This window comes from Lagopus muta, chromosome 2, assembly GCF_023343835.1.
Source record: "Lagopus muta isolate bLagMut1 chromosome 2, bLagMut1 primary, whole genome shotgun sequence".
In the NCBI taxonomy this organism is placed as follows: domain Eukaryota; kingdom Metazoa; phylum Chordata; class Aves; order Galliformes; family Phasianidae; genus Lagopus; species Lagopus muta.
In genome coordinates this window covers 30,643,203-30,663,324 of record NC_064434.1, presented here as the reverse complement: position 1 = coordinate 30,663,324, position 20,122 = coordinate 30,643,203, and the positions used below count along the sequence as shown (strand labels likewise).

At 48.1% G+C, this 20,122-nt stretch overlaps 1 protein-coding gene across 1 annotated transcript in view; it reads right to left on the bottom strand.

Moving 5' to 3' along the window:
• Nucleotides 1-208: 208 nt before the first annotated feature.
• Nucleotides 209-20,122, bottom strand: part of LOC125688971 (maestro heat-like repeat-containing protein family member 2B) — a 142,941-nt gene continuing 123,027 nt past the window's right edge. Inside the window, exons 10-41 of the mRNA XM_048935665.1 lie at nucleotides 11,463-11,818; nucleotides 10,880-11,047; nucleotides 9,911-10,032; nucleotides 9,631-9,753; nucleotides 9,326-9,491; nucleotides 9,072-9,170; nucleotides 8,756-8,907; nucleotides 8,276-8,410; nucleotides 7,992-8,084; nucleotides 7,636-7,705; nucleotides 7,409-7,522; nucleotides 7,248-7,321; nucleotides 6,795-6,914; nucleotides 6,557-6,664; nucleotides 6,210-6,369; nucleotides 6,043-6,083; nucleotides 5,723-5,864; nucleotides 5,310-5,362; nucleotides 5,010-5,117; nucleotides 4,621-4,740; nucleotides 4,309-4,431; nucleotides 4,014-4,169; nucleotides 3,677-3,793; nucleotides 3,287-3,366; nucleotides 2,758-2,893; nucleotides 2,545-2,637; nucleotides 2,059-2,154; nucleotides 1,757-1,880; nucleotides 1,442-1,551; nucleotides 849-1,001; nucleotides 455-609; nucleotides 209-314 (exon numbers count right to left, since the gene is read on the bottom strand). Coding sequence (XP_048791622.1) covers nucleotides 263-314; nucleotides 455-609; nucleotides 849-1,001; nucleotides 1,442-1,551; nucleotides 1,757-1,880; nucleotides 2,059-2,154; nucleotides 2,545-2,637; nucleotides 2,758-2,893; nucleotides 3,287-3,366; nucleotides 3,677-3,793; nucleotides 4,014-4,169; nucleotides 4,309-4,431; nucleotides 4,621-4,740; nucleotides 5,010-5,117; nucleotides 5,310-5,362; nucleotides 5,723-5,864; nucleotides 6,043-6,083; nucleotides 6,210-6,369; nucleotides 6,557-6,664; nucleotides 6,795-6,914; nucleotides 7,248-7,321; nucleotides 7,409-7,522; nucleotides 7,636-7,705; nucleotides 7,992-8,084; nucleotides 8,276-8,410; nucleotides 8,756-8,907; nucleotides 9,072-9,170; nucleotides 9,326-9,491; nucleotides 9,631-9,753; nucleotides 9,911-10,032; nucleotides 10,880-10,949 — 3,465 coding nt within the window. The 5' untranslated portion in view covers nucleotides 10,950-11,047; nucleotides 11,463-11,818 and the 3' untranslated portion in view covers nucleotides 209-262. The remainder of the gene's footprint in view (nucleotides 315-454; nucleotides 610-848; nucleotides 1,002-1,441; nucleotides 1,552-1,756; nucleotides 1,881-2,058; nucleotides 2,155-2,544; nucleotides 2,638-2,757; nucleotides 2,894-3,286; nucleotides 3,367-3,676; nucleotides 3,794-4,013; nucleotides 4,170-4,308; nucleotides 4,432-4,620; nucleotides 4,741-5,009; nucleotides 5,118-5,309; nucleotides 5,363-5,722; nucleotides 5,865-6,042; nucleotides 6,084-6,209; nucleotides 6,370-6,556; nucleotides 6,665-6,794; nucleotides 6,915-7,247; nucleotides 7,322-7,408; nucleotides 7,523-7,635; nucleotides 7,706-7,991; nucleotides 8,085-8,275; nucleotides 8,411-8,755; nucleotides 8,908-9,071; nucleotides 9,171-9,325; nucleotides 9,492-9,630; nucleotides 9,754-9,910; nucleotides 10,033-10,879; nucleotides 11,048-11,462; nucleotides 11,819-20,122) is intronic.

The following is a 20,122-nucleotide window of genomic DNA, read 5'->3' as shown; positions in this document are numbered from 1 at the left end:
GATCCGCAGATCTCTCCGCCCTGCTGGTCACGGAACTGGGCCGAACCAGCCCGTAAACCGTTGACACCTTCTCCTTCTCCTTCTCCTCCATCTCCTCCTCCTCCTCCTCCTTCTCTCCTCCTCCTCCTCTTCCTCCTCCTCCTCCTCCTCCTCCTCCTCCTCCTCCTCCTCCTCCTCCTCCTCCTCCTCCTCCTCCTCCTCCTTCTCCTTTTCTTCTCTTCCCTCCCCTTCTCGGATTTGCTTTGCTTCGTTTCGCTTTCTTCTACCGCCTCCACCTTTGCAGACAAAACTCTCTGATTCTCCTCCATGTATCGCTAGAAAAAGGAAAGTGTCAAGTCATGACTGAATAATTTTCACCTCAAAGAGACTTTGAGAGGAAAAAAGAAAAGCTGCTTCCTCCCAGGATCCCTCTGGCAGAGGCAAGCAGCAACAACAAAGGCAGGAGTGCTGATACCTGTCGGTGGGCCCAAGCAGCCGGGAGAAATTGTCAATCGCCACCTCCGTGTGACAGCGGGTGAGGATGACCACCGCCTGGCACACGAAGGGCATGAACATGCTCTGCTGTGTGGATGATGTGCAGCTCCGCAGGACGTAGAGGATCAGTGGCACCTGAAAGAAGAAGGGGAGAAAGAACAATTTGCAGGGAGTGACCATGGACGTTCAGCATATGAGCAGTGCCTGCTCCCTTGACGTACTGCCAAAGCCTAAGACTAAATTTCACACCAGCAACCTTGTCCAAGCCCTGGCTCTGTGCTCAGACTGTGTTTCTTTAGCACAAGAGGCAAATGGCACAAGGCATAGCGCAACAGCAAGAAAAAATCCAAGACATGTGGAAGAAAGTCTCTTACGTCTCGACAGATGTCCTTTCTGTACATCTGCAGAAAGGTGATCATCCACTGTCCAGCAGCACGCACACGCATTCCTTTGGCCTTTCGGAAGGTCTCCTTGATGGCCATCAAGAAGTCGATGGTGCGTTCCATGGGGAAGTTTCTGCACACCATCTGCAGAGAAATGAGAAGGAAGAGATCCCATCACTGGTCTGCGGCAGGTCTTCAAAACATAAGCCAATCTTGAGGGCATTCTTAGTTCAGCAGCCTGCTGGTCACTCAGGCAGCAATCACAATGCTCCTGCTGTCCGTACCCTGCTACTCATACAGAAGGCGGTTGAGCCTTCTCTCACCTTCTCCACCTATGGTGTTTGCAAAGCCTACCTCCCAGCAGCCACAATCACACACACACACAAACACACATCATAGAGTCAGCTCCTTGCACTGGGCGCCTGAAGGACAGACATTGCTCAGAGCCTCCTGATACTTGCTGGAGAAGAGTGCTCTCAGGTTGACAGCTCATTCTGGAAATGGTGTGAGAGGCTGTGGGGAGCAGAAGGGCGTGCAGATGCCTACACACTGAGATCCCACCACCCCACTTTGGGTCCACTTACCCTTGCGATTTTGGACGAGGCCCGGAGTTGACAGACTGTGCTGCAGGCGTGCAGCCCCTCACACAGGCTCCCAGGGTCTCCCATCTCGATTACTCTGTTGGTCACCTTGGCTGGAAAGAGCACAAGGAGAAAAGGGAAGTCGGTAATGCTTCTGGAAACGGAACTGCTTTCCAGGGAGAGAGACAGAGGGCAGGATGGGGACGAGAAGAGAGCTGCGCACGGTGCCTCTCTCTCCTGTCAACAGGGCCCAGCCCGTGGGCTTCTGCTAGTGCTGCAGAGGAGAGCAGAGGGCTGGTGCACACTCGCTCTACTTGCCTTGGATTCGGAGAAGGGAGCTCAGGCAGGTGACAGCCAACTGGCGGGAGGTGGGCATGGGGTCACACGTCAGAGGTGCCAGAAATCCCACCAGGGAGCCAAAGTGCTCGCAGGCGTCTTCTCTCTGCAGGGATGAGAGGCAGGAACAAAGCTGTAGGCAGCCCCAGCACTCCCCAGCTTCTCCCACCTGTGCCTTCCCCACGTGGCGGGTGACACAGCACACACAGCAGGGGAAAGCTGGCCTTCCAGCTCAGGGGCAGTGGAGAGGGAGCAGGGGGCGTGCGGTGGGGCTCTTTACTCACTCGAAGCTCTTCACATACAGCCAGCAGCTGGGAGCAGACCTGCAGGGCCCTCCTGCGCTCCCACACGTTGCCTGATGTCATTGGTCTCCTCAGGACCTGGAACAGAGCACCTGTCTCACTGCAGACATCCTTTCTTTCCCTTCCTGCCATCCCTCTCTCTGTCCCTCCTTTCCCGGCACTTTCCCTCAGGGCCTGCCCTGTGCTCCACGCGGCCCCCTGCCTCACTGAGCACCAGCACTGCTGCCCCTGCTCTCTGCAGACGCTCCTGTCTCCTAAGCCAGCAGCTTTTCCTCAGCTGTGGCCTGCCAGGGGCTGTCTCCTGCCTTGCCCCCTGCACAGCCCATTTCTCTGCCCATTTCCGAGTTTGCAGTGAGCTGGCACGTCAGCAAGAGATTTCTCCCGCTCTGAACATCCTCTCTGTCCCCACATCTCTGTCCCCACTATCGACAGGCACTCTGTTTTCTCCCTTGCCCCTCATGTACTCACATGGATTATGTTCTGGCAGAAGTCACGGGTGGGCTCTGTCTCAAGCAGGGCTGCCATCAGCCGGCCCAGAGCTTTCAAAGATGTTTGCAGAAGCTGAAAGCAGAAGAGGGGATTGAGTGAGGTGTGGCATCATGGTTGCTGCCAGAGCATAGGCTGTGTGTGCTGAGGTAGGGTTCCCACCAAGAGGTGGCTGGGAAAGTTACAACAGCTTACCTGAAGGTATCGAGCTGCTTGCTGTGACTTCCTGATCTTCAGCATCATCTTTGCTGAAGGGTGAGTCACAATGCTCTTGCAGCACAGAGCCAACATTTCACACATGTCCTTTGCTTCTCCCGAGGGCTTCAGCTTGCTGACAGGAGGAAAAGAGGAAGAGAAAGCAGAAAGGGCCTTTACCGGTGCTCTCCAGACTGGTTCAGACAAAACCTGAGTTCCTCCTAATCGACAGCTGCAAAGCCAACACCCCCAGCCCATGCTGCTGAGCACTGTCTTCAGTTCCAGCAGTGCCTGCCTCCTCCCTGGCAGCAGTGAACCACCTCCCACTCTGAAGGGAAGGAGACCCCAGGTCTCTCTTCTCTTCCCTGCCAGGAGACAGGAGGACCAGGGCCTTTCTCCCTGCCCAGAACCGCAGCTCTGCTGGACACAGCAGCCCAGCATCCTGGAGATGCGGCTCCTCACCCCCTCCAGGCCTTCAGGAGCTACCCAGAAGGTCCTGCCTTACAATCCCAGAGGCTCCAGCCCTTACCTCAACTCCTCCAGGGCCAGAACCACCTTGAGGGGCACTGGGGAGACAGGGATGCCTGAGTGATACCTCTTCAGCAAGTCCTGCAAGTCCCAGAGAGATACAGTCAAAGTGGGCAAGGGGCACGCGAGAGCTCTTCCTCCCAGCCCAGTGACAGACACAAGTGCCACACACCAGCCCCATCACTCCCACGTTTCCCACGGAGGCGTGCCAGGATGCAGCAGCTCCACAGGTGGTGGACCTAGACTGCTGCTCAGCCGCTGCCTGCCAGCACCAAAGATCCCCACCAGCTGGAAATGTGTGGCTGAGGGAGACCTGTTTGCCTCCAGGGAAGCAAGCCTCGTGTCACAGCCCAATACTGCACTGCAGACAGCCCTGGCTCTAAGCACTCACCATCAGGATCTCCAGCAGCTTGCCCTTCAAGGACAGATTAAAGCAGTCCCCCACAGCGTGGAAGGCGGAGCTGAAGTTGGTGATGCTCTGCACCAGCGCAAGCTTGTTCTGCAAGTCCTGAGGCCCAAGAGAGAAGAACATTCTTTGAACTGCAGGAAGGGCCAAGGGATGCAAGGGGGACACGTGGGGGCAGCACTAAGGGAAGGGCTTGGATCTTCAGCTGGCCACAAACTGTTCCCCGTGGGGCCTTTGAAAGAGAAGGCCCATCTCAGCCTCCCTCCACATGGAAGGGCTGCAGCTGGGCACTCAGATACCCTGGCACGCTTTGAGCTCTCACCTGGCAGCTGCAGCTGTAGAGCAGCAGGATGTTGCCCACAATGTCTCCCTCCACGTGGGCGAGCAGTTCTTCCTTGGAGGCACACAGTGCTAAGCTGCCATGGGCGAGCATGAGAGCGCTGCGTGTGGCGTGAGCTCTCGTGCTGTCCAGCTCCATCTGTGTGGGGAGAAACAAATGCCTTGAGACACTGGCCCAATGGCCCCAGTGCCCCACAGTGCACCTGAGCTCCCAAGGCAGGAGCTGCTGTGAACATAAGGCGGAAGAAAGCCAAGATGGAAACCCCGTAATGCTTCACCTTCTTGTGCCTGGAAATCCTAGAATTTCGGCCCTTGCACAGCCTGGATGAAAACATGGTGAGCGTGTCCAAGACTGCACGGAAGTTGCTCTCAGCAGCATGGCTGAGAAGAGAGATCATTCCCTGCACAAAAGAACAAGGGGCAGTTGGTGCAGGTCTGAACCCACTGGCGCGGCCAGCCACACTAGCCAGGCCCATCCTTGCCTGAGGGAAATGGCAGCAGTGAGGAGATGGAAAGGGCCAGAAGCCCTTTGTCCCAGGGACAGAGTGGGGACGCTCACAGAAGCTCTCCAGAAGGAGAGGAGAGCTCACCTGGGCCTCAGATGGTTCCTCTGCGTTTGCTTCCTGCAGGTGTTGCAGCAGTTTCTCTTGGATATGGAGGACTCCCTTACAAGCTCCCAGCACTGTCCCCAGAGCCTTGTACAGGAAGGACTGCATGGGAAGGGAAGGAAGAAGCTGAGATGTGGCAGCAGCCTGACCTGCTCAGACAGAGCCAGGTGGGAAGGACCCACACTCCCAGGGAATCGCTGAGAGCAGCTGCAGGGCTGAGCTTTAGCCAGCCCCCAGGCACTTGGCAGCAAAAGGCTCCCTGGGGGGCACGGGCTGGGGAAGCAGCCCGCGTGGGCAGAGCACCGCCTGCAGCCCCAGCCCCAGTTGGGCACCTGCGGCTGCACCGCTGGGTAGAGCTGGGGGGAACTCACCTTTTCTCCAGAGCTGCTGGGACAGCTGCTCAGGGACCGGCTCAGCTCACAGCTCAGGCCCTTGGTCCAAGCCTCGTCCTCCACCGTCTCCACTGACGCCCTCAGGAACTGTTGGAGAACAGGAGAAGCCAATGTTCCCTTGCCCTTTGTTTCTTCCCGCATTCCCAACTTGCTGCAGCCTTCTGGGGAGAGCTGTCTCAAAAACAGTCCCCCTCCCAGCTCCCCCCGGTGCTTCTCCTTGAGGGGCTCCTTGAGGCAGGCAAGCACTTCCCTGTATCGTGCCTCTTAGCAGTGCTGTACCTTTAGCAGTCGGCGCTCCCACGCTGCAGAATCTGGGAAGCTCTCTTCTTTCCCTGCACAGCAATAGGAAGCAAAAGAGCCTTGATTGGGATCAAGCCACAGAAGAAGAGCTGCTGCAAACCTGGCTTGGCCCCAGGCACTCGGCACTGCCAAGTTGGGACATGCACGCCGCCCCACCCACTGACCTGGCCCTCCTCACAAACACTGTCCCTGCAGGGACACAGAACTAACTGCTCCAAGACTGCTGTCTGAGGGGATGTGACATGCCCATCTGTGCCCTGGAATGGGCAGATTTCTGGGGGAAAACTCCCCAGGCCTCAGCATTGTCTCCCTGGAATGGCAACAGCAGCTGACCTGCATTTTCACTCCACCCCTTCTCTGCTTCCACCTCTCCCTCTCCACCAGTACTTTACCTTGGACACACTGCAGCAGCAGGGGGATCTCTGCATCCCACATGGCCCCCACTGCTCTGTGGATTCTGCTGTGGAGCTTTTGCATCAGCACTAAGGCAGCGGCTTGCAGTTCGCTGCCTGCAACAGGGCTCCCTGCCACCACCTGAGTGAGAGCAAGGAGAAGCAGGGTTACTGCTGCAGCAAGAGCAGCGGCGGCTTCCCCCAGGAGGGAAGCAGCTTGGCTCTGCCCTGATGGGCAAGGAGCAGCCAACAGCTTTGCCCATAGCCATGCTGCTTCTTCCTCGGGGCTTGTGGCACTGGCCTCTGGAGCATCTACTCACCAACAGGCGCACCAGCAGTGTCTGGGGAGTCAGCCATGGGCCTGCGGGGAGAAAGAAGTACTGAGTAAGACTCCGAGGCTCGCCATGCCCTGCCACACGCACCTCCGCTGTCCCTTCTGGGTGCTAACACAGGTCAGCAGAGCTCACGGGGGGAGTTCTGCTCCTACCTTGAAACATGGAGCTGAGGAAATGGGGATCCAACTCTTCAATCTCCCGCCTTGTCAGTTCCTCTCTCTCAGCCAGTGCTTGGACACAGCGGGAGACCGGGATCAGCATGCCCGTGTATTGGGCTGGCACCACAAAGAGCAGCAGCCGCGGCCACAGGAGCTGTAGAGAACAAGGCATGTCAGCATTCCTGCCTGCGCTCAGAGGTGAATGGGACTCTGTGAATTTCCTTGAGTCTTGTGTGCTGTGTCTTGTGAGCGTATTGGAGGAGAGACCTGGGGTGTTGGAATGGGACGAGGAACACGTGGTGCAAAGGCAAGGAGCAGCAGCAGGGCAGAATGTGACTTACTTTGGACATCCCTCTCACAGAGACATCCAGTGACCCCAGGATGTCCATGCACAGCTGTTGGAGAGCTCCTTCCTCCTGAGCTTCCTGGGCAGAAAGGTCTCCGGCTGCCTGCACAACAGTATTGTTGAAACAAGGGTTACTCTCAGTTCTCAGCTCAGATGTTGCCAAAGCGTTGCTTCTGTGCCAGCCTCTGAGCAGCACAGGTCTCCCAAAAGAAGATGCTGCCCACTGTCCTTACCCTTCTTCCCGTGGCGCGGCTGAACTCTCTGAAGATGTGCCCCACCACATCCCAGGCTGAGCAGCTCCTGGTGTCAGCACTGAGGAGATCCTTGATGAAATACAGAATGGCCCTCCGCACCTGCCAGGGGTCAATTGTGTGTGATTTTCCTGGTCAGAAGGCAAAGGGAAGCCACCTGCTCATCGGGACAGCCCTTTGGGCAGGGGCAGAGAAAACAAGAGCAGAGGAGAAGCCTTGGCTCCTGACGTGAGGGCCAGGCCTTAGCACCAGCGTGCTGTGCGCTTTCCATGCGCAGCACAGGGACCTGCCCGCTCCACTCCTCCTGCTCTCCCCACAGAAGCCATTGCCACCATGTGGTTAATGCCCCAGCACCTCCCTGGTCACCCCAGCCCTGCCCGTGTTGGCAGCAGCATCCCCACCCCCACAGCGCTTTCCATTCCCAAACCAGCTCACCCGGAGCCTGAGGTCGCTGCACAGACGCTGCACAGCCTCTGCAGCCAGGGGCAGCTTCTCTGTAACAACGGGCTCTGCAAGAGAAGCACAGAAGCATGCGTGGAGGCACCACCCAGGTGGCAAAAGGGATCCCTGGAAAAGACCCGATCCATGGTACTGACCATCAGAGCGAGCCAGAGCGCCGAGCAGACCCAGGGCTGCCACACATCCAGGCTCCCATTCATTCTCCAGCTGCGACTGAAGAAACAGGATGGTTTCCTCTGGACAGATTCGGGCTGCAGGGAGGAAATCCCGCACTGTTAGCAAGCAACTCGTGCCCCTTGCTGCGGTCTGCGAGACAGCTTTTGGCCAGGGCACCGCCAAGCACCGCCAAAACTGCTCTCCTTACCCTGCAGCAGGATGCAGTGGGTCAGCTCTGCGCTATCAGCCTCGCTGTGCTGCTTGGTGTCATCAGACAGCTGTGGGAACAAGGTCCATTTGAGAAAATCACAACAGCACTGAGGACGGAAAAGAAGCTGTGCTGCCCAGCTTTCCTCTTCCTTGGCACTCTTGGGAAGAGGACATGCAGACAAAACCCAGCCTGCCCCACAGCATCCCTGGGGGGAGGCAAACACACGGCTCTGCAGCAGCCTTGGGCATGCAGCAGATAGGGCTGAGCAGCCATCAGAGGCTTGGAGACTTGCAGTCCTCCTGAGACTTAGCCAAGGGGAAAAGTGTGTGGGCACAAGGATAGGCTCCCCTTACCTGGTAGAACACAGCACTGGTGATGGCCAGAAACTTGTCCCTGGGGATGACAGACTGAACTCCCTCTAAGACCTCCAGGAAGGTAGTGAGGCTCTGCAAGAGACCAGGAGAGGAAGGAAGGGCTGAAGCCACATCTAGCCACTTGGGAGCAGAAAAACTTTTCCCAATGGTTTGTCTGCTGGGAAAAGCTCCTGTACAGGTGTTCTTGTTTGTCCCCCCCCTCCCAGCAGCACCAAGAGAGTGCAGTAGACCATGTCTACACTGAGCCCTGCACAGCATCTCACCTTGGCCACCCTGCAGGTGTCTTGGATCTCCTGACATGGGTGCATGAGCCAGAGGAACTGCTCCCAGATGTGCAGCTCCTCTTGCAGGAGGACAGCCATCATGGAAGCCACAGCCCCAAGGACAGCCTGTTTGTCCTGGAGAGAGATGGCAGAGGCCTAGCATCAAAGACTGAATGTCTGCCCTTCCTACAGAGAGGGCTTTCTCTTTTCTTTTCCCCTTCCCCATGCCCCTGTACAGCAGGAGATGGGCTCTCTCTGGAGGGCAGGGAGGCTTTCCCCACACCCTCATCCCCAGCTCTCCCTGCCACAGTGCTGTGACATGCGGCTGCTTCCTGGCAGGGAGATCCAGCCCCGAGCACAGAGCCAGTTTGGGGCCCTTTGCACAGCCAGCCCACTCCTTCTCATCACCCCTCTGCTCTCAGCCTGCTGGGCACAGAAAGAGCTGCTGCCATCCTGGGCTGGGAATGCAGCAGTGCTCACCTCTTCCTCCTTGCTGTCCTGCCAGTGCCTCACCACGGAGAAGAAGAGCTGGTGAAGATTCTCATAGATTCGCTCTTTCTCCACGGCAGGCCAGGGGCATTGCTTTCCAGAGGACAAGTGAGCCGTGATTCCATCTGACCATTGCTTCACAACTGAAAAAACAAAACAGAACCAAAAAATAAATGAATAATTAATTAATTTTTTAAAAAAATCTAACAAAAAAATCAAAGACAAGGGAAAAGGGAGCTTGTGAGTCTGCAGCAGGGCGAGGTGCAAGGGCTGTCCCGATCCGCCCTGCTCTGGGGCCAACACTCACCAGCACAAGCGATGCGCAGCATCTGGCCGCTCCTCACCTGGTCCACCACACTGCGTAGGCCGGCCAGCGTCAGCCACACAAAGGGGATGCACTGTGGAGCTGCAGAGGGGAAAGAGAGGGCCATGGTCAGAGCTCCAGCAGTGAGGGAGGAGGGGCTGCAGCCCTGCATCCCCCAGCTCAATGCAGATCACGCGCAGAGGGGAGAGACCGCTTTCCCCCATTGTCACAGACTTCAGGAGGCTGAGGGGCTCTACCGTAGGTGCTGAACAGTTTGCTCAAGGTGATGAGCACGAACTCCTTGGTCATCTCCCCCGCAGCCTTGAGGTGGCCCTGGAGCTCGGCCATCACCAAGCTGAAGTGCGTCCTGGCCAGAGACACCAGGACATTGCTGGCAGCCAACCTCACGTTGTCTGTCACGTCCTGAAAAAGAGTCACTGGTGACACGCGGCACAGGACACCTCCTAAGGCCTTCCCTCGGCAGGGCGAAGCCACCGCCGTCCGCCAGCAGAATAGCAGCGCAGGCAGGCCGCTCCCTTTGCCTTTGGCAGTGACCCCTTACCTGGGCAGCCGTCAGGTCCTGGGACACCTCTGCCAGCAGCCTGTTCACCACTCCGCATGGCAGGCGGCTGTCATCTTCACACAGGACGCTCTCCAGCTCACGGTACACCTGCGCTCGGACACCCTGGGGACAGGGACCAATCATGCTGGCTTCGCCCTTGTTCCCAGGGAGCAGCCCGCTGCCACCCATCGCTATGTGGATGTGCTGCTGGGGCCTGGCACCCAAGGGACCGTGGCACTGGGCCAGGGCAAGGATTGATGGTCGCACGTCCCCAGCTCACCTCCTGGTCCTGCAGGCGCTGCAGCAGCAAAGTCGCGGCACAGGCAGGGACAGGACTTGACACCCTGCCGCTCTCCCTGCGACGCGTCCGTCTGGGCACGCAGCACACACAGGCAAAGAGACCTGGAAGGAAAGAGCAGAGCAGCTGCCGCTGGTGTTGCTTGGAGCCAGGGCCGAGCATCTGGCCAGCTCTGGCAGAAACGTTCCTCCAGCCCCACAACACAGGTGGGCTGCACTGGCACATGTTTGGTTGGTGGGGAGAGGGGAGAAAGCCTTCCCCTTGCTGGGGTCCTGGGGAAACCACGCCAGGCAGCTGCACTCAGCAGAGCAAGGACAGTGCTGCTGGCATGTCCTGAACAGGCACTGCAGGCACACATGTGCTCGGGCAGCGTCACGGTGTCCAAGAGGTGGAGGGACCTCACCTCGAAGGGCTCTCAGCCGCTCCATCATTGCAGGATATCTCCAGATAGGCACAACGCTCTCTCTGGTCCACTTCCCGCACGTCCCACAAGAGACTGAGCCACCGCTCCCACCACAGGGGTGTGAGCAACAACAACTGTGACATCACACTGTGAAAGGTCATCTCACAGAGAATGACATGCCCTGGGCTGGGGACCAGACAGCATGCAGGGCGAGCTTGCAGGCCTCAAAACACAGGAAAAACACAGCATGTTTGTCATGCAGTTAACTAGATTAATCTATGCCCGTGGCAAGGGGGCTGTAGGCTCCGGCCCCCACCCCCAGCCCCACAAAATGGGAAGGAAAAGGGAAAAGGGATAGGGAGATGGGAGCTGGGCGCAAGGAAGGAAAAAAAACAAAAACAGCAGCAACAATCTATGGAGAAAAATTTATTTTACTAACTACGATATCGGGATGCAAGATAACACCATATCATACAATCTAATTGAAATTGAGACTAATAAATCAAATAAAGTTGGAGAGAGAGAGAGTTCCTGAGACGGAGTCAAACCTGAAAAGCTTAGTACAGCTAGGAAAGCCACATCCACCTTATCTCTCTTGAATACTTTGTCTGCATCCATTACATCCAGCTTCTTACTGAATATGGATTTTTACTGGTTAGAAAACTTTCTCCCAGGTGCAAGCATCATAAATAATAGCCTTACAGTACAGAGACACTCTGAAAAAAAAAAAAAGAAAATGCAGTTTGACTGGTCACAAATGCAAAACCAAAGCTGTGAAAGGCAACAGCTGTTAACGTCAGCAAGCGAAGACAAATCATTGTACACTGCCTAGAGTAGAATCCCTCCAAATTATCCGAGAAAGACTGCAAATGCTAGTTCAACATATGAATAACCAGCATGTCCAGAATAAATGACATAGGCATGGAATCTGACACATATTAAATAAAACAAGGACTAATGTGGCAAACAAGATGTTGCATTTGGATTAACATAATGGTTTTAGAGTAAAGGCTCTTCAGAGCAAAATTGTACTCTTTGTCTCTAGGGCCCAAATTCATCTTGCTATTGAGAAACTGAGTGATTTATCTAATCTAAGTATCAAGGGTAAGATTCAGCTCAAGATTTACTTACTCAGAAGGGACTGATAAAGCCTTTCTTGTCCCTCACTTTCCAAATCTATTCTCTACTTTGGTTGCAACTCCAGCATCAATGTGGTATTGCACTGGTGATACATGTGCTACAAGGCAAAGGAGTACAGTCCTATTGCAGAGTGTGAAATTACAAGCTGTAACTACAGTGAGGTGGCATAGATCCAGTGTCTTCAGATCTTTGACGTTTTTCCACATCAGGAGGCAGTCTGTCCCAGTCACGTGGCTTCAATCTATTGCAGCCAGCACCTTCACCATGCCCTTAGTAGGTCTGTCAAATCTCATATGGAGCTCTGCCGAGAAGATGACCTGTTCTCCCATTTGCATCTGCTTTGGGTGCTGTAAGAAAAGAGTATAATCAAAACATTAAACATCTGTTAATTTGAAACATCTTCACAGAAATTACAGAGAAAAACAATCCTTTTTATCGTTGTGGATGAGAGGAACATATGTAGGCTTTTTGTCTATGCAGTAAGATTTTAAATAATTCTTAAGAATTCTTGATTCTTAATTCTTTGTTAACTAGCAATTACTTAGTCTTCATGCCAGAAAATGTGATAATTTTCTTAAAAGATGCTTTTTTATTGCCTGTAGACAATAAAAATAGAGAAATTTTTAGAAGTGTTTTCTAGGCAGTATTGTCATTATCTTTCTGGATAGTCTTCTCTTATGTGTTATCTCATCTGAATATACTGGCAATCACTTTTGTTTATTATTACTCCATATAATTTAATTTTCAATTTGATTTTTGGAACTTAGCCACCCTTTGTATCTGAGAAATTCATTTTTTATTATCCCATTTTTAACAGCTTCTATCTGAAAAAAAAAAAAAAAATCTGATCATCAAAAGCACATAAGAAACTAATTTCAACAACTGGGAGATCAGGTCCAGCCATCGTGGCTTCATGAAAGACGGGTCCTGCTTAACCAACCCGATATTCTTCTATGAGCAAGTGACCCATTCAGTGCATGAGGGAAATGCTGTTGACACAGTCTGCCTAGACTTTAGCAAAGCCTTTGACACTGTATCTCACAATATTCTCCTGGGGAAGCTGGCAGCCTGTGGTTTGGACAGGTACACTGCTGGGGAAGGAACTGTCTAGCAGGCCAGGCCCAGAGGGTGGTGGTGAGTGGAGTCAAATCCAGCTGGTGACTGATTACGAGTGGTGTTCCCCAGGGGTCAGTGCTGGCGCCTGTCCTCTTCAATATCTTTATTGGTGACCTGGATGAGCAGATTGAGTGTACCCTCAGTAAGTTTGCAGATGACACCAAGTTGGGAGGACATGTCCGTCTGCCTGGGGATGGGAAGGCCCTACAGAGGGATCTGGACAGGCTGGATCACCACGCTGAGGCCAATGGGATGAAGTCCAACAAAATCAAGTGCCAGATCTTGCATTTTGGCCAAACAAACAAACAGACAGACAGACAAACAAAAAATCCCAGGCAATGCTCTAGGCTTCTTGGGACAGAGTAGCTGGAAGACTCTGTGGAAGAAATGGATCTGGGTATATTGATCGATGATCAGCCAAACATGATCCAGCAGTGTGCTCAGGTGGCCAAGAAGGCCAACAGCATCCTGGCTTGTATAAGAAATAGTGTTGCCAGCAGGAGCAGTGAGGGGATCTGCCTTCTGTACTCAGCACTAGTGAGGCTGCACCTGGAGTACTGTGTTCAGTTTTGGGCTTCTCATTACAAGAAAGACATCAAGGCCCTGGAGTGTGTCCAGAGAAGGACAACGAACCTGGTGGGGGGTCTGGAGCACAAGTCGTGTGAGGAGCTGCTGAGGGAACCGGGACTGTTTAGTGTGGAGAACTCTCAGGGGAGACATTAGCGCTCTCTACAGCTACCTGATTATGAGATGGCTTTGTTTCCAACAGGTGTTTTCACGTCCAGGAATGTATTAATTCTTCTCATACATTTCTCATTAGCTATTGCTAGTAGGAAATTTTTACTAGTAAGAAATACTTGAGATGACTTCTAAACAGCTAGTTATTATATAAGTAAGAACGTGTAATTACACTTTCAGTTGCACTGCACACACAATGCAATTCAATCATCACATATATAGAAACAATGATTTCAACATACAAAACAACCCAATATGAAAAATCTTTCATTTGTAAACTCATCCTTCCTTGGCTTAGAAAGCCAATATAAATAAAATTTTAAGTTTTCTTCCATCTAACACACACCAGAGGGAGAAAGGAACAGGGAAGTAAAAGCATATTTTGCTAGCTGCATCTCATTAGTGTTTGATTCTGCCCTTCTTTCCTATCCCCCATTTTCCCTACAAATTTTAAATGACTTCTTTCCCTCGCCACAGCTGAATAGCTTTGATCCTTTAATTCTCTGAATTATTTTCCATGTTCCATGTTTCTCTGATAATCATTAATCCATCTTATTGTGCACAAACCATTGAAAAGTTCAGAATTTGCTCTGAATGGCAATGACTACACGTTTAGCTCATAGGTCCAAGAGGTTTTGAAGACCTTGTGATTCATTGTATGAGTCAACCAACAGGTTTTTCTGAGGCTCAACAGAAGGAATACTCTTGATGTGACTGCTGTCATTGTTTCCCCTTTCACTAGCATACTCCCTTGAGTACCACCGTCAATCTGACTTCTGTCAGAGGTAATTAACTCCTTTGTGATTGTATCTTTAACAGAAACACCAACTCTTAAAAATCTCTGTCATGATAATAACAGTAATCTTGAAAGCTGATCCTCTTAGCATTAAATGGCAAGCCTAAGGAGCTGCTCCTTCAACTCATGTTGAAGGAAAACCATATGCTTCAGAAATCACTTGGCAAGGCTGTGCAGTTATGAGTACTTATCAGCTCTACAGTAGATATTTAACCTGTCTTCTGCCCCAGTCATCCGTTATGTCTCGTCTACTGCTCCCATGCAATATCTTTCTTCTCAATCTTTCACTGCACTACAATGTCTTTTTATCTTGCAGAAAGTTCAGAAAATTATTTCCAGAAACTCTGTCATTTCTGCACAACTCTATAGCTGATGGTTCCATTCTAGCTGGTCCTTCTGAACTCTGAATTATATTACATGCTGCCAACAAAAAATGCATCAGCTTCCTCTTCAGCAGTGGTTACCTTCCTCCTGGACTTCCAGTATTTTTGCTCTGCTGTAGCAACTCTCACTCCAGTCTCCACATTCCCTTTCAGAGTCAGAAGCCAGGACATTTGCATTCTTATTTATTTAGATATGAATCAACATTTATTCTTTATACCAGTATTTTATTTTTGTGCATATTTGAAACGATACTCTTTCCTGGATACTTCCTTGACTTCTGCAGCAATCCTCAAGGAGGTATAATAATTTCCCTGAGATGAGTCCCAAGGTTCCTAAACTTGTCATTTGCAAGCACTTCTTAAAGATTCACTTAATGCTTGGATCAGCAATCTGAATCAGGACTTCACAGGCTGTGAACTGTTCCTTTTTAGAAAGGCAAGAACCACACAGCACATAGTATGAATTCTGCAAATATTTTGTTATGTGTTATGAATTCTCAGTTTCCACTATATTCTAAGAATTGTTTTTAAATTATTTCCCTTTAGATGAGGAGGCCTAGACAAGAGAGGATATAATAGAGAAAAAAAAAAAAGAATATCATAACTGGCTGAAAAGTCCTTCTTTGCTATTAAGACTGCAAATAACCTCTAACAAAAAGGACATGTAGTTATGAAAATCAATTTGCAATATATATATATTATATATACCCTTTATATATATATATATATACACCCTATATATATATATACCCTTTATGTACATACATATATATATATATATAAAATACCCTTAAAGAAGCCATGTGATGCCAGTGACAATGCTCAGACTTTTGAATGTTTGAATTTGGAAGAAAATGGTTGCATGACTGTGGTTAATTCTGGAAAGAGAGGTGAATTAAACACAAATTCTAATGTCAAAGACAGAAAGTAAAATGACCATGGAAATATTTGTCAGCTTGAGAAAAAAATAAACAAAAACCACATTCAGTCCAACATAAAGTGCAGTTGCAAATATAAGTCAGCTACTGTGAGAATCCAGCACAGGATATTTGCATTATAATGATGCAATAATAATAATCACACACAAAGAATCTGGAAACACGGCAAGTAAATTGCTTTTTTTTTCTCCCAAGCAATTGGAGAAATCATTTCAGACATAATGGTGCAGACACATTAGTGGATTAAACTAGTAAAAATTGCTCGCACAAAATGGCTTGCTAAAGAAAATTGCATCTTTAACCTCTCTGTATGTTAATTTTGTGCAATTGCTCCTCCGCATTTTGTGTAGAAGTAATACAAAATCTCTAGATGGCGAAAGGAGAGGGAAATTCCTAATTCAAAATTAAGTATTATTTTAAAGTACTTCTTCAATGTTTATGATACATCCTGAAAGAAAATCAAATGCAGACTGGAGTCTGCCCTGGAGTCTGCCATTGGTCTCTGTCCCCTTATCTGGAAATAAAGTAAAATGTTACACAAACTCTCAGGTTTATCAAAACCCAGACAGCCCGACATTTAATTTTTCTATGTTTCTTCTTTCAGGCAGTACTAATTACTGAAATGAACTTCTAGGAAAAAAAAAAAAAAAAAAAAAAGCCTGGGCCAGATGCTGATCTCAGGTAGCAAATTTAATCTTATTAATCCTGAGAACATAATTCCAGATTTGCAATGATATTTCTAACAGTTCAATCTGGTCCCGAGCTTAAATAACTTGTAAACCTCTTCTCATTGTCATCTGGTGTATGAAGTCCAAAAATAGGTAAGTTATTTTGATGCTTTAGATTATGATATATTTTAATATTGAATTCATTGACATGCAAGAGCATTTATTATAGGAAGAAGAGAGAAACATCTAAATCAGAGATTTCATTGTTACGTGTTATTTCTGCAAAACAAAGTATTCAAGAAGAATGTAAGCTAGTAAAAAGTGGGACTTCTTTTTCTTTAGTTTAACATTTGTGAAATTTATCATTTTCTGTTTCAAAGAAGGTTTCCTTGCTTAGGATTTTAAATCAAAACATTGGTTCAAAACGAGTACTTGGATACTTAAAATTCTATGTGCTGAGGAGGTAAGAGTTTGATCATTTCCTTCACAGACTCACCCTGAATGTGCAGTCAACATCCAGCTTGTTTTTCTGCCACCGGAATAAAAATAACAAATAAACGTTGCAGAAAATGCATAGGGAGAGATTCTTTAACAGGCTGAGTGACTTCTTTAGAACTCATTATTTTAATAATGAACACAGTCCAACCATGACAGCACAAGACTGAATTTTTATGCAAATATATTTATCAGTTCTGGAACCACTCCAGCCCTAGAAATCAAATTAACAATGTCCATTAAGAGATATCAGATATATTTGCACATAAACAAGAAATAAAAATGAAAAAAATAAAGAGAGGAGGAGCTTTCTACTTAGTAGCTGAGAAGGTGAAAAATGTAATTTACTGTTATTGATGATGTCGTTCCATACGTAAGAACTATTCCATAGCAACAATTGCTAGTGCTTGGGTATAATTTGCTAGTTTGAGTACAAATATGCTGTATGAATGTGAAAAATAATGCGTTGAATAATGTAAGAAATACCAATATAATTCATCAAATGTCATTCATCACTAATTAAGTCCTAAAAATGTGTGGATAGAGACACTGTTGTATACTTTTATGTTTCTAAAGATACAGCAGCTGCAAAAACTATGAATTCTAATAGAAGCATTGAGGCAAGTTACATTAATAATACAAGGTGATAAAGTTGGATTCTTTTAGAAATGTCCCTGCAGGACCTATAGTCTGAATGACTCCGCTATAGAATCAGGTTGTGAAAAGCAAACTTGCTGTCAGCTTATCCCAGGGGTCTGGAGAACATATTTCCACATTTCTGGAATAAGCATTTTTCCTGGAGAACCAAGCATATCCTTTGGTTAGAGAACTTATTAAACTCTTTTTAGCAGATTTTTTATATGCCAAACACAGATATACAAATAGATTATTTCCACAGTAGCCAAAGTAGTTGCAAATTTGGGTTGAATTTTGCATGAGGTATTTTTAAATATCCAAACAGTTCATTTTAAAATATTCAAAGTTGCTTTTTTGGCCGCATTTAAAATATTTTATTTGATAGCACTTAAAAAATAACTAAGGAGAGAAAGCACACACAAAAAAATTATGCACTCAGATTAATGGAGACAGATGATGTGTGGAATCAAACTCTGTAACCCAATATTACAAAGCAGGTACGGTTTATTCAGCGGTGCATGTACGCTGGGTGCAAGGGGGATAGATCCTAACTTGGACACCATCAGGAAAAATCGTGCTACAGATACAGGCCAAGCTAAAACATAATCAATAGTTTTCCCAGAATTCGGATACCTATTCATTACACCCCCGAGAGTTCGTTAGCATGCAGACCCTCCCCTCTTGCATGCGTCGTGGGATGAAGATTTGTTGTCTTCCTCACGAAGCTTCTGACCTTTCTCGCTGTAAACTTCTGACCTTTCAGGGGGGCATCCCCCCAAAACAGTTTCTTCTTGCCCTGTGGACATCTAATCACCCCCCTGCCAAATGTCCTCGGGCTGTTCTCAAACCCTTTATGGCCTTTATGACCTTCACCCCCATCACTATGCGAGACCCAATGTCTGCCATCCCTAATTTTCTAACAAGCTCTACATTCTTGCTTCTATAAAATATCTCTAACAATTCCCCTTCACCCCCCTTATTCTCAGGCACTATGAAGCCTTCTTTTACTTTTGCTTATGGGGTCCTTCTCACCTTTCACAGATACAAATTTTTCTTTTTCCTGTGAGAATCCAAAGTCATGTCTTCTCTAAAGCAACCTAGCTACAATATTTTTAAGGTATTAATCTAGAGAGATTTGTTCACAGCCTTTCCCACTGATTCTGTTTTTAAGGAGTTTACTTTGCATGGACAACTTAAATATTCACTAACCCAGTGAGAAGGGAAAGCACTTAAAGCACCTTTTAGGATGGTGACAAATCTGGGCTCAATTCTGTGTTGTTTTAATTCAGAACAGAACTTTGAATCAAAGTCAATATTCTCTCACGCTTATTTACTCTTTTTTAAATTGTCTTAGTGAACATTAGCCTCTACAAGATGGAAGAAAATCAGCAAAAGTTGTTGCACAAAAAATAGAGTATAACATGGTAGTTAAGTCATCATGGAAGGTGCCAATTCAAATCTCTACGAGCCGTCTCCCATGAATGAAATGGAAGAATTTACCAGCTGGAGGGCATGCAGCCACAGTACAATAAGCCTTTCATCTGTCACATCCTCAGTTCTGCAATTATATTTACATACAGTGTTTTGATCCTTATATTAGAGTTCAATCTTAATGCAGAAAGCAGTAAGTATTCTTGGGATGGCACAAAGGAAGACTTCTGAACATCCTAAAGAGGACAGATTGTTATCCTGAAGTCTCCAGTGCCAGGAGAAATCTTAAATTTATTCTATTTATATTAAATTTATTCTATTTATATGAAATAGAAATCTATTTCAGCATTTGGATTTCTGAGGCAATGCCCAACTAAGCAGCAGAAGCAGTCCGCAAAAAATTTCACCTTTTGCTTCAAGACCTATAAAGTGCTGAAAATGTTAATACATTACATTTATATAAATATATTAAAAGTTAATATATGTTTAATGCTTATACAGTAGTGCTGCTAAGAGCTGATTCCATCCACCACTAACAACTGTGCTGGCAAAACTAAGCCACCATTCTGGGACTCATGTTATTCTGAAGCTATTGAAGGATAAAATGGAAGATTACTTGCCATGGCTACCATATTCCTGAAAGCTAAAGGAACACTTCAGAAAAAAAGATGCCAGTATTTCAGCTCACATAAGAAACGAGATCTTCTGTGTTTTCCTTTCAGTAGAGAAGATAGATAAAAGCAAAAGGATAACTTCAACAGGAACATATTGTTTTTTATATTCTGAAACATCAGTTAATTCATTTTTTTTAGGTGCAGTTAGTACAGTTAGGTAAATACTTAAATGATTCAGACAGTTATCACTGACTATTAATTCAAATTCCCTTAGAATCATTTTTAGAAAAATAAAAAATGATGCATTACACTGAAACAGGATCTAGGTTGCTCTGAAAGTAATGACTCCTATTAATTTCCATGGAAACTACAATGGACACAAAAAGCACATTAACTCTATTTGTTAGATAACATTATCAGCTGCAAAACACTATTTTTCAATATAGTCACTACCACTAGCTATGCATTTTTAGCAGTAGTGAACAAGAGCCTCCATCCAGAGTTTGTAAAAATTTGCATGACCCACTGTCACCTCTGCTGAAATGCACCACTCACTGCCTCACTGTGCTCGTGCCCACTGTTTGGTCTCCATCAACATTCAGAAAATGTCAATGAATATCAGTGGGTGCCATTTTTTTCCACATGGACAAATTCAGTTCCTCACCTTCATTCACACTTCCATGTCTGACACCATTTTGTCAGATTGCCCCTCTGCTGCCATCAGTCACACTGCAACAAAATGTAATGGTAGAACTCTACTGCCATACCACCAACATCCACCTTTGACTATGTGGTCCAACATAATAAAATAGGAGGCATTACCTTCAGAGCAGCCA